The sequence below is a fragment of the Mixophyes fleayi genome, chromosome 9, assembly GCF_038048845.1.
Source record: "Mixophyes fleayi isolate aMixFle1 chromosome 9, aMixFle1.hap1, whole genome shotgun sequence".
Classification (NCBI taxonomy): Eukaryota; Metazoa; Chordata; class Amphibia; order Anura; family Limnodynastidae; genus Mixophyes; species Mixophyes fleayi.
Genome location: NC_134410.1, coordinates 28261595 through 28274450, shown reverse-complemented (window position 1 = coordinate 28274450; position 12856 = coordinate 28261595). Strand labels below are relative to the sequence as shown.

The following is a 12856-nucleotide window of genomic DNA, read 5'->3' as shown; positions in this document are numbered from 1 at the left end:
CAAAGATTGTGTCGGCCGCAAGAAAACTAAAAAGTAATAAATAACCATCGTCAGCACAAATGGGTAATACATTTGAAAAACAATTGACAAACTGTCATATAAATATACTTGGACACCAACTTACCAAACGGATAATGATTACGAAAGCGTACTGTTCTGACTGCATACGATAACATACAGCGTGGGTGGAAAGAGACGAACGGAATCCACGCGCAAGTGTCACATGACACTGACGGGGAAGGTTGACTGAACTCACACGCAAGCTGTTCTGTCGAACTTAGTGAATTTTTAAGTCACTTAGCAGATTAAAATAAAATGTGGGCCGCATTCCACTTGTTTACCTCAAGTAACAAGGGGCCTCCAAAAAATATGCGTTTGGGCCGCGAGTTTGACACATCTGGTGTATAACATAGGTGTTAAAGGGAATTCCTGTTGTAAGGATTTACAGTTTTCCAACAATTTGTCCACTCTGTGATACGGCAAAGTATTTAGTTCAACTAATGTCTAAATTGAATAGTTGGTTTACCAGATAGTTTGCTGTATACTTATAAATCTGATAGTTGCCTTTTGATTTAATTTCTGTAATCAGATGTGTTTGGTATTACAATGGCACCCCCTACTGGTAGCCGGTCTTTTGATGATATCCTCATAGTGACTCAAATTTAATAGTTTTATATAGCGCCACTGATTCCGCAGCGCTGTACAGAGAACTCATTTACATCAGGCCCTGCCTCATTGGGGCTTATAGTCTAAATTCCCTAACATTCACAGACAGAGAGAGAGAGAGAGGCGGGTCAATATTCATAGAAGCCAATTAACCTACTAGTATGTTTTTGGAGTGTGGGAGGAAACCAGAGCACCCGGGGAAAACACACAAATTCCACACAGAAAAGGTCATGGTTGGGAATTGAACTCATGACCCCAGTGCTGTGAGGCAGAAGTAGTAACCACTTAAGCTGGGTACACATTACAGAAATTTCAACCAACTATTTATGCCGAGCTATTTTACATGCGATCGATGGTCCGATCGCTCGGTCCATGGACTGCATACACACTATCCTTGTTTAGGACGATAAAGGGAAGAGCGGACGTCCCTTTAGCGACTTATACAGCCATGTTGTCATGAGCAATTACTGTAATTTTGTACTCACTGTTGTGGATCGGTCGGAAGTTTATACACACTACACAACGGAAACGAGATTGGCACGAAAATATTAAACGGTACGACCAACCAAATGAGGCGACAATCGTCCATTTGGGCAGACTTTCGACCATCGTGTCACTGCACACACTGACCCGACTTTTGAATGAGCAGTCGTATGTCGGCTGATTGAGCCGATTATTGGATGAAAACCGTGTAGTGTGTACCCAGCTTTAGCCACCGTGCTGCCCCAATGTGCTATGTGTGAAAACAATAGCACTGAAGTGAAGCATTTGTGGAAGGGTGTAAAAGGCAATAGAGCTTTTGCCACCTGTAAAATACCTTCTAATTCAGGTATACAGTGCACATTGGAGAATTGATCTGACACACACAGTTGTCTGAAATAATCAGTTCTGTTTTACTGAAACTCGTATACAAATATTTATACACAAAAATACGGCATACCCTCTTGTGGTTACATAGTATAATAATTAACACAATCCTTTACATTGTAGTTATGACCATCAATCAATAGTTTAAAGACATCTGTAATACTTTCTCTCCAGACTTGTCTCGTGTTCTTGTCTCTCTCTCTCTCTCTATATTACCTCTATACATGAGTTATTTCTAGGGGGTTCAGAAATAAACCCTCTCACCCTTGACACATAGCTCATTAATCTAATTGAAACTTCTTTAGCTATGAAGGTCTGTAATGAATCATTTTTAACTAATTGGCTTCTACATTAACTATTTCTATGAAAGCTATATATTGCTTAATTAAAAAGATCATAACTTCTTTTACAGGGGGGAATGCAATTTTCATTTTTTTGGCACCTGCTTGAAATAAACCATACCTCCCAACCTATTCCTATTTAAACGTGCAAAATGGGTGCATGTCTTGCATGGATCGGGTGCATGGCTTATTTTGTCTAGATAAATGTTGTGACATATGAATGCTTTCACAAAAAAAGAGGGTGTAAATCATACTGGCCAACTCTTCCTGAAATAGGGGTGGTCTCCCTCACTCCCTGGCATTCTCCCTGATGCTGAGCCAGTACAAGACGTGGTTGGCTTCACCATCTGTGGCATGATGACACAGTTCAGCTATTATGTCCTATGTCCATGTATTGATGCCTATGGAGGTGGCCATTTTCATGGAGACCAAGATTTAATCACAGACTGACAGGTAAGACAACATGACTTCAGTATTGGAGACAGAAATGTAAAAGACACTTCAGTCTCTAGAGATTCATTAGCTGCTTTCCTTTAACGCATAGTTGCCTACGGGAGACTCCCGCATTTCTGGGAGACCTCCCGGGCTCCTGAGAGAGCAGGGCAACCTCCCAGTTCTCGCCCCCACAATAGATAAGTTGGCGGGGGAGTTGGGTGTTAATGATGGATGTATTGCGTCATCTTAGCCCCCTGCTGTAATTGCCCAACAATCATTTAGGGGGTGGGGCCAAAATTATGCAATTCATCAAGTTCCGCCCCCGCACGCCCACCACCCCCGGGATCTCCCTGAAGCCAAGGAGGAAAAGTTGGCAAGTATGGGTAAATGTCTAATGCATACACAACACGGTTAGATTTATTAGCAATATTTCCACTTCATAAGAAACTCTGCCTACTTGTAATTTAGTTAAACTTTTGACCACTGCTTCTGCTAAAGAGAGAGTGGGGTATGAGGTCTGGTGAAAGCAGGGTGAGTTTGGAAAACGAAGGGGGGGGGGCGGCATGAAGCCCCAGGAGCACCGTGTACCTGGAGTGACAGGTGGGCAAAGTCCGTGTGTTTTTGGCGCCCAACAGCAAGTTACTTATTTGCAATGTCATGCCTGTGGCATGTGGTCAGGTCACTAAGGTACGAAATACATCAGTCATTAAGGGGTTAATACGACTAATGCGCACTCATACTACTGTACAAAACAAATCAGTCTCCTTCCGCCATAACAGTGTGCGTTTCATATGTTGCTGCGCATTACACCCATTAGCTGGCACCATCTCCGTGCTGTGATTGGCTGTGCATAAGGCGCCATATACACGCTCATTGGCTCCGACACAAACAATTGTTCCGCCCTAAACGTAGAGCGTCTATGTTAAACAGAGCGCTTTCTTATTGGTTCGTCAAAAGAGTGTGCCCAGACACTATCGCACTGGTCTTTCATGCGTTTGGTCCCTTTAGTCTATGGTTGGCAAGAACCAGACAACGATTGGCTGTAACCAAGACGCCTTATTGGATATCCTCATTGGCTGACGGGAAGACAAGTCCTTCGTTGTTATTGGTTGATCGGTGTTGTACGTCCTCTGATTGGGTGGATTTTTTTTTTCACTTCTCGTCGATACCGGGAGACTTGGAGCAGCCGTCGCCTCAGCCATGAGCTCCGTTACCGTTCGTTCGTCCCCGGTCGTGACCGTGGGGATCAGCAGTAGCCTAAACACCTTCACAGCGGAGAAAAGGCTGGACCGAGGGCATACTCTGGCAGAGCTAAAGGTTGGGAGAGAAGATAGCGGCCTGGAGAGGGGAACACGTGACCGCTGTAGGGGTGGGGTCTCAATGGAGTCTGGGGCTCAGCATGATGTTCTGATACAATGGAGTCATGTGTCTCTGTAGTCAGTGTATAGTAATGTAAGAGGGAGCGTGGCCACTGTTTAATATAATAATTATAATTAATCCCTGTACCACACCCAGAGAAAGTTACAGTATTTGCACACTGACAACTGGGAGTTTTCAGCAGGATATTGGTGGCTGACAATGGGGCATATTTAATAAAGCACGATAGTGCTTTTAACGGATAATTAAGGTCCCACAGTGTCCTCCGCAAATTTATTAAGGGGGCATCGCAGCAGATATCATGGATATCTGCTGCTTTGCACTCCTCTTCGTTTTTGGGAGCAGTCACCATTCAACAGAATGGTGACTACTCCTGGCCGCAATCTAACAAGTCCCGAAAAAACATTTTTTTCGGGAACTTGTCATGTTAATGCTGTCAGCTCTGCTCCGGAGAGCAGAGCTGGACAGCGCATGTGTGGAGGTATCACATGATCCCTCCCTGTCACTCACAGCTCTCTCTGACAGAGAGGGGATCTGTGTGCGCATGTCCAGTTCTTGGAACTGGACATGCGCAATTGAAGAGTAAGGAGAAGACCCGAAGAGGGGGGTAAGTATGTTTTTTGTTTTTTTTATCACTGAAACAGCGGTTTTTCGGAACTGCTGTTTCTCTGCACGGCTGTACATAAATGTGAGAAGTAGTTCAATCCTTGTCATTGCGATAAGGATTGAAAACTACTTTTCACTTTATGTGAATAATGATAAATGTGCCCCAATGCCTTACAGCAACCACACAAACTGTTAGCTACAATTGTTATTCTGCTACCTTATCAATTGTACCCTACACATATTTGATTCTAAGCTCATTTGAACATGGCCAGCTTTACCTTTTTTTGTTTAATTTTATTTACATTATTTGTAACATGCACCCCTCAACAGTTCTATTGCACCTGGGCAACCCTGCTTATAAACTTCCAGATAGGTCGCAGTCTGCCCTCCTGTATTGTAGTCTTGGTTACTAAGATCTGTCCCACCCATCTCAACCTTCCATTAGAGCCTCCCTCTGCATTGCACTGATTTTACTTTGGAAATAATGTGCTCATTTTTAAGTGCAATTAGATTTAAAGATAGGGATTACATATCCCCATTTTGAAGGAGAATGTTGTTTAAAGAGTTAATTTTTAACAATCCCTTTCAATCCTTATTGCAAAGATGAGGTTTGAAAGATTGTATGTATTTATTAAACTTCAACAGGAACAGCAGTCACAAAAGACTGCTGGTCTTTGCAGGAACCCTCTCCTATCTTTTCTATGGTCAATATTGCAAAGTGACCACCTCTGTGATAGTGACCCAGGGAAGAGCAGTAAGATGTGAGGGATCTGAAGATCCCTCTACAGCAATGTTCTCCCCATAAAGCAGACCTTAAAATTTACACATACGGTAATGTATGCCAGCTTGAGCTAGCGTACTTTACCGTATGTGTAAAAGAATTTTCAGTACTTGTTAAATTACGATACATATCAGTCCTCATAGATATCTATGGGGGACTGCTTTGTATTTAAGAAAAAAATGCAAAGCAGCCGATATCTAGGATATCTGCATCGGGACAATGGACAGTGCGTCACAGCAGATATCTGCTGTGATGCACTGTCCATAAAGTTGCGTGCTACTTAGATATGTGTCGGTCTGTCGAAAACATTAGTTTTCGGGGAAATATAATGAAAAAACCTATAATAAATTGGCCATGAAGTGTCTAAGTTGGTATACAGCCATACCTTCTCGAAAAGGGGGTGTGGTTGCATCATGTTGGCTGCATGTCCCCATCACAATTACTGTGGCCACACCCCTGCAGACTAGCCTTGCACTTCTCAAGTGCTAGGTCGCCCCCTCCAAAACTCCTCCCCTCTCTTAAAAAAACAAATCATGACCGTTGGGATTAGGTAGCGCCAACCAACCACTAAAATCTAACCCAGATTTGAATGGGCCTCAAGCACAGTTAATTTAATTCTAGTATATGTAGCGCACTTGCCCACAAAGAGAACAGATGCATATGTGCCCACGCAGATATGCACAAATCTGGCACTTGTTCCTCTTTACAATAAAAATTTGGCTTCTGACAAAGATGCACCTTAGTGTGCATTTGTGTGGTAAAGAATTTAGACTGTACCCTTCATTGGGGCAGCGATTGATGTGACTGATTCAGTATTTTCTAGCAAGCTCTGCATAACATGATTGGTGCTATAGATATATCAACGATAATAATGACTGGTAGCTGGACTTCTGGAACCCAGTAAGTCACCTTTCTTTAATGTCAGTTGCTGAGCTAGGGTTCATCCACGTATGTTTGACATGTTTTTGGGGAAGGTGCTTGAATATGACACAATGACATCATAATTTCACAGCAATTCTCTGCTCTAGTATTGTTAAATAGATGCATTGCCCCCATATCCGAACACATGATTGAGCCCTAAGGATTTGATAGTATGCTTGGATCTCCGTGTCTATATGTGACCTAGTGTTATTGGCGCTGCTGTAAACCTGTCACGGTCAGAACAGTTAATATGTTTATATTAACCTCACATTAAAAAAAAAAAAATAGGTTTTGATGTGTGTCAGCTAACCTTTGGTAGCAAAAGAATGGTAAATACTATTCTTCACAGTGGTGACTTTTAAATGTTTCTTTTATTGCAGTGTAAATTGGAACTGGTGGTTGGGTCTCCAGCCTCATGTATGGACTTGCAGTTATACAGTGCAGAAAATACCTTTATCCAGAACCTGGATCAGGATGATGCGCTGCTAGGCTCGTACCCTGTGGACGATGGCTGCAGAATCCATGTTAGTAACCCTTAATTGTTTGCATGTATTTAAGAATGTTTTGGAGCTTCTAAATATACTAATGTACCTGCAGGTGATAGATAAGAGTGGTGCCACTGCTGGGGAGTTTGAGGATCTATCTAGAGTGGAGAAATATGAAATATCACAGGATGTCTATGAGAAAAGAACAGGTATGTCCTTTATTCTTACTCCCATGTGCTCTCATGTAAACTGCCAAATGATTTCCTCTATAGCAGGCCTGGCCAACTCGTGGTTGTCCAGGTCTTGTGAAACTACAAGCCCCAGCATGCTTTGTCAGTAAATATCGAGCCGATAGCTGGCAAGGTATGCTGGGACTTGTAGTTCTCCAACACATGGAGAACCACATGTTGACCAGGCCTGCTCTGTAGGGTGGGGAATTTGGAAGGAGCTAATTAGCAGCATATATATTCAGTCCCTGTTGAAGACACAGCACTATACTGTCTCTTCATTTGTTGGTGCAGGATCACATTGAGACTGTGTCCTCCGGCATCCAATTAATGTAACTGCTAAAGGAAAAAATAATGTAATAATGAGTTGGCTCTGAAACTATTGAATATGTAGGGATGGTGTGTACTTGTGAATATTCCATCATAAAGACCACCTTATCGCCTGCCTGATTGCATGTTTGCAATACCCTCGCAAATAGATAATAAATATAATATTGAACTGCAGATTTCAAAACTGCTGTTGTGGGCAGGACTGCCTGCCAAGAAAGAAACATTTTCCGCTGAAGGCATTGTTGGATACACTCTTAGTAAAACTACCATTTAAATATATTAAACATAATATAAAAATAAACTTAGATTACACAAATTTGGAGAGCCGAGAGTCGCAGATGCTACCTAGATATTATTACTTACTATTAAAAATCAGTATTGGTACAGGTCACCCAAAATGGGAGCAGGGTATCGGTTACGGCTATTTATTTAACAGTGCAAATAATACACAGATCCTGCAGCTCAGAGGTCTGCAAACTTTTCCTATCAGTGTGCCGGCTAAAATCTAGCACAGGTGTGCCAGTTGTACATGAAAAAAAACATGTAACTATTCCTAATTTTATCATGATAATATTAATAGTGATGGGACCAACAAAGAGATGTTAATATTATGTCATGCAGTAGTGTCCCCAGTTCGTTTTATGCCACACAGTAGTTCTCCCAGTTCAGCTGGAGGCAGCTGTTTTATGTCTTATGTGTGACTGGCCTCTGGAGTCAGCAGACACGTCTTCAGTTCAGCAACGGAACCTGGGAGAAGCTGCTATGCATCCGCAGCAGCTCCGGTTCAGCCATCTCCGACTGCTTTAGTGAAGCAGCTCTGTCATGCCGGATTAAACTAATACGAACGCCATGTCTGGCACGCATGCCAGGGTTTGCCGACCCCCGCTGTAAAACATAACAACTAATCAGAGCATTCATTAGACTAGTGCAGGTTAGGTCATCATACTTAGTATATGATTCATTACTGTGGGTCACTGCTTCTTGCCTCCCCCCTCCATTATAACAATGAGCAGTACTGGATGATTGAAACCTAGACCATTTGAAACCCTAGCAGCCTGCAGTGTATGTAGTAATGTTCTTCAAATTACTCTGTCTGTTCCCTTCAGACTCTGTGCGCTCCTTCTTAAAGCGGAATAAGTTGGGGAAGTTCAATAAAGAGGAGGTTGCTCAGAATGCAGCAGAACAGCAGCGTAAGCTGGAGGAGGAGAGGTTGACGGCAGAATCCATCACGCCAGGAAGTCGATGTGAGGTGCGGGTGGCTGGACAGCCTACGAAACGGGGCGAGGTTATGTATGTTGGTGAGTGCAAGTAGCGGAGTAAGTTATTCACCTCACTTCCTTGATGCTGACAGCCTAATTATTTGCAAAACTGGATGTCCAGGGTATGTTCATTGAGGTGAGTGAGCCTCTTTCTCCAGTCACACTAGTAGATGCTGATTGAGGCTAAAGTTGCCCATATATACGGTTACGAGCCACCAGATTTAATTACATGCGTGTAATAAACAAGTTAGAAATTGTTTCACCATTTCTGATGATACATTGGCCACATGGGCTATTGTTCCACCAGGGTAGTGATGGGCAACAGGTAACCAGAAAGCCTTCACCTGTAGGAGGTAGGGCTGGTGGTTTGAGTGTCGCGGGGAAGTATTAATGTAGTTTTGGAGTACCTGTCTGTTCTGAGGGCACTTTGGGGGTAGTGGAAGCATTTAGTCAGAAGTAAAATGTCTGAATGGCAAGGGGGGCATTTCTTGGGAAGAGTGATGTGGAAGTAGTTTTTGTTTGTTTGTCATTAATACTATTACTGGGTTTAAGGGTGATGTGGGCTGCACATGCCCATCATTGTACTAAAGTCTATGGATGAGATTTAGTAATTTGACTGCTACCAACTAGTTTTAATGGACAGCTACACTTAAAATAAGTTGCCTTATTTAATAGAACTACTGATATGTATATTTTTATGAATGGCTAACTGTTCTCATACCTTGACAGATCTTAAGATGTTTGACATTGTTTGTACCTTTGCTGTCCTTAGCTTTTTTTGGGCATTTTATGTAACAGGAGACTGAGAGAGGCTGGCTGTAGTGTCCTTTAATGTGCTTAATGACAGAACGTTGGCTGTGTATAGGAAAATAGATCAAAAGTCTGATATGTATATTTGTGACTGTTATTAGTGTGTCTTATATGTAATACTTGTATTTTAAGTTTAATGGTCCAATAACAACTACTTACATGCAGGCTTGTACATAGGGCTCTCTACAGATAGACTAGTATACTGAATATTGTTAGAAAAATAAGTAATGCTTATAAATATGGAAATTTTATATTTCTGTGTTCAGGCTTTCTGATGAAAGCCACTGTTAGAATAGAGCTTGTGTATCCATTGCATCACCTTAAGATAATTTTCTGTAACAGGTTTTCAATACTGGTGCACATCAGTGTTATGATCACCATATTGTACTCTAGTGCCAAAATTGGGCAACCTTTGTTCCCTGACCTCCCAGCCTGGTTTCTTGCTTGTAATATGTTTTTGTGATGTCTTCTAGGTATAACAGACTTTAAACCAGGGTACTGGGTCGGTGTGAAGTATGACGAGCCTTTTGGAAAACACGATGGAAGGTGAGGAATGATTTTGCTGTAAACCAGGAAGCGTGACTAGCTACTGCTCTGTCCCATGACCTCGGATTGTTTCCATGGTCTGACACTGAAGATGATGGGGGTCTTGAAAACTGATGGGGGGGGGGGGGGGGAATGGTGTTCCCATAGCAACTAATCTGATTGTGTTATATTTCACTATGTTTGGTGCTAACTAAAGTATAATAAAAATAATAGTGTTGCTTAAAATAAAAGCAAGCACCAGCTGTCATGGCCTTAAGCCACTGTTTTCATTAATATTCCTCACGGTATTGTTCTCTGGATGGTAACCAAATGACAAACACTCAGTGATTGAAGAATCATCTCTTGTCTTAACTTAATGTTATTTCTTTTCTCTATTTTGTTCAGCGTTGAAGGGAAGCGTTACTTCACGTGTTCACCAAAGTACGGCGCGTTCTTGAAACCGCAGTATGTGACAGTGGGTGACTTCCCAGAGGAAGACTATGGTCTAGATGATGAAATGTGACAACCTTGTGCCATGTCCATCTTCTACGTTCAATCTCCAATATTCATCGCTGCGTTCCATTTGGTGTATTAACATTGTGAAGAAGTAGATTTTATGTTGGGTTTTTTTTTTCTACAAATTCATCAAATGCCTTGATCTTCTGCTCTACTTCAAGTACCTTGATGCTATGGTTCTGGAGACCCCGGAGTTGCCCATGTTATGATTTCTATGTCATCAAAAGGGACACTTGGAATCAACAATTTGGACACTTGCTTTAATGGCTGCTTCAATACAGACTGTGAATGGTATATAATGGGAGAGAAGCATGTATGTGTATAACATTTATATTTTTGCACTTATTTTCCTAGATCTTCTGCCAATTAACTTAATTTTGTGACCTGGACTTCACTCCGTCATGGAGTCATTGTTGCCTACTTAGAAATGGGGGAGGGCTACCAATTATTTCCTGGACACTGCCTATCACTTGCTGTTATGTTTCTCCAGCCTCTAATATTTCAGTATACAGAAGTTGAGTAGAAGCCCCTTCAGTTATTTTTGCAGGATAACTAAGAGTTGTATATCTAGCCAGCAAGTGCAGACACTTACTCATCGGTGTTTATAAGTATACATATATGTGCTCTCTATATACTGCATTGTGCTGACTGATTTCATTTTCTTTGACCAAATGTATAATGTGTTAACTAATTTATTTTCTTCACTGCAAGTTAAGGGCGTTTTACCACCTCAATATCACTTTTATTTATTGGCTTCTACACACCCTTCTGGAACTTTTACTAGAGACAATGCTTTTTCTTTTTAGCTTAATTCTGTGCCTTACAGCCACAACTTTATATAATCAAGCATGGTTTATTATGTTACTCTGGGCTACAATGCAACAGAACACTATCAAACCATGGGGCATCCAAACCAAAACGATGGCCTGCTTATATAAAGACGTGACTGAAAAGCACGTAAAGAAGAGAGCCATTATTCCGTAAAAGATGCAGAAGGGAATTTTCAAGCCAATAAACTGAAGTTGTTGTAGGGTGGGTCGCTTAAATGAGGAGGTGTGGTTTTGGTGGATGTAGACTAAGGGCTCGTATTTTTAAATGTGTTTTCAACACATGTAAACTGGTCCCACACTAGCATCCATTGTGTTTAGCATGACAATGCCGTCAGTGGTTTACTTGGGTTGGGGTACAGGTTTTCAGATGCTACTAGTTCCATTTTTGTGATTACAGCATACATTGCGTAGAACCGATATCCGATTTTACTAAAACTACAAGTAAAATGTTAGTAGGAATGAGGCCTGATGATCATATCTGCCGGGGATTAGTGACCTAATCAATTAGAATAGGTTTTATTGCTGGGTATGGGGTTAGTTAGACAGTGCGGAGATCTAGTGTGCATAGCTGTACTGTCCATTTAGACATTGGTTTTCAGCTCTCCATTGTGATTCAAGTGTTGAATATACATTGCTAAATAAATGCACACCGCAGTAGCCATCAACACAATCTTGTTATCCAAAGTCATTTATTCTGTATCCGAGTTAAAATTCCTCCGGGAATTTCTGGATGAAAACTTAAACATCATCATCATTTATATAGCGCCACTAATTCCGCAGCGCTGTACAGAGAACTCATTCACATCAGTCCCTGCCCCATTGGAGCTTACAGTCTAAATTCCCTAATATAGACACACACTCACATAGACATATACATACAGACAGAGAGGTAGAGACTACGGTCAATTTTTGATAGCAGCCAATTAACCTACCAGTATGTTTTTGGAGTGTGGGAGGAAACCAGAGCACCCGGAGGAAACCCACGCAAACACAGGGAGAACATACAAACTCCACACAGATAAGGCCATGGTCGGGAATTGAACTCATGACCCCAGTGCTGCAAAGCACAAGTGCTAACCACTAGGCCACTGTGCTGCCACTTCATTCACCATTCTACTTCTGCTGGTGCTGCCTTATTCTTTGTTGAAAAGAAAGATTCTACCTTACGCCCCTGTATTTATTATAGGGAACTCAACAAGATTACAGTCAACCATTATCCACTCCCCTTAATTCTTGAATTGTTGGAGAGACTACAGAAGGCAAAGATCTTTACAAAGCTTGATTTATGTGGGGCATACAATTTTGTTCGTATTCGACCCGGGGATGAGTGTAAAACCGCCTTCAGGACAAGAGATGGACATTTTGAGTCTTTGGTCATGCCTTTTGGCCTATGTAATGTCCCTGCAACTTTTCAGCATTTCATCAATGATGTCTTGAGAGACTTATTAGATCAATTTGTTGTTTCCTATCTGGATGACATTCTTATATTCTCCGATAATCTGGAGGAACATCGTAAACATGTCTGTACTGTACTAGAAATTGTATATCAAATTGGAAAAGTGTGAATTTGAAGAAGCCAAGATTCAATTCTTAGGATACATAATTTTCCCTGATGGTCTGAGCATGGATCCCAGTAAGATTGATGCAGTCATTAACTGGCCTATACCTAAGAACGAAAAGCAAGTACAACGGTTTATTGGTTTTGCCAATTTCTAACGGAAATTCATAAGGAACTTTTCTGGAATAGTTTCTCCTATTACGCAACTTACCAAGAAGGGCGTTCCTTTTAAATAGTCATCTGAAGCTCAGGAAGCTTTTACCCAACTTAAGACTTTTTTCACATCAGCACCAATCCTGATACATCCAAATCCTGAATTTCC

General features: G+C 41.6%; 1 protein-coding gene across 1 annotated transcript; it reads left to right on the top strand.

The window, feature by feature from the left end:
- Nucleotides 1-3446: 3446 nt before the first annotated feature.
- On the top strand, nt 3447-11646 carry TBCB (tubulin folding cofactor B). The gene is made up of 6 exons (XM_075187154.1): nt 3447-3626; nt 6375-6518; nt 6592-6688; nt 8143-8334; nt 9579-9651; nt 10036-11646. Exons 1-6 carry the CDS (start codon nt 3510-3512, stop codon nt 10151-10153), a joined length of 741 nt encoding a protein of 246 aa, XP_075043255.1. The 5' UTR covers nt 3447-3509; the 3' UTR covers nt 10154-11646.
- Nucleotides 11647-12856: the final 1210 nt, after the last annotated feature.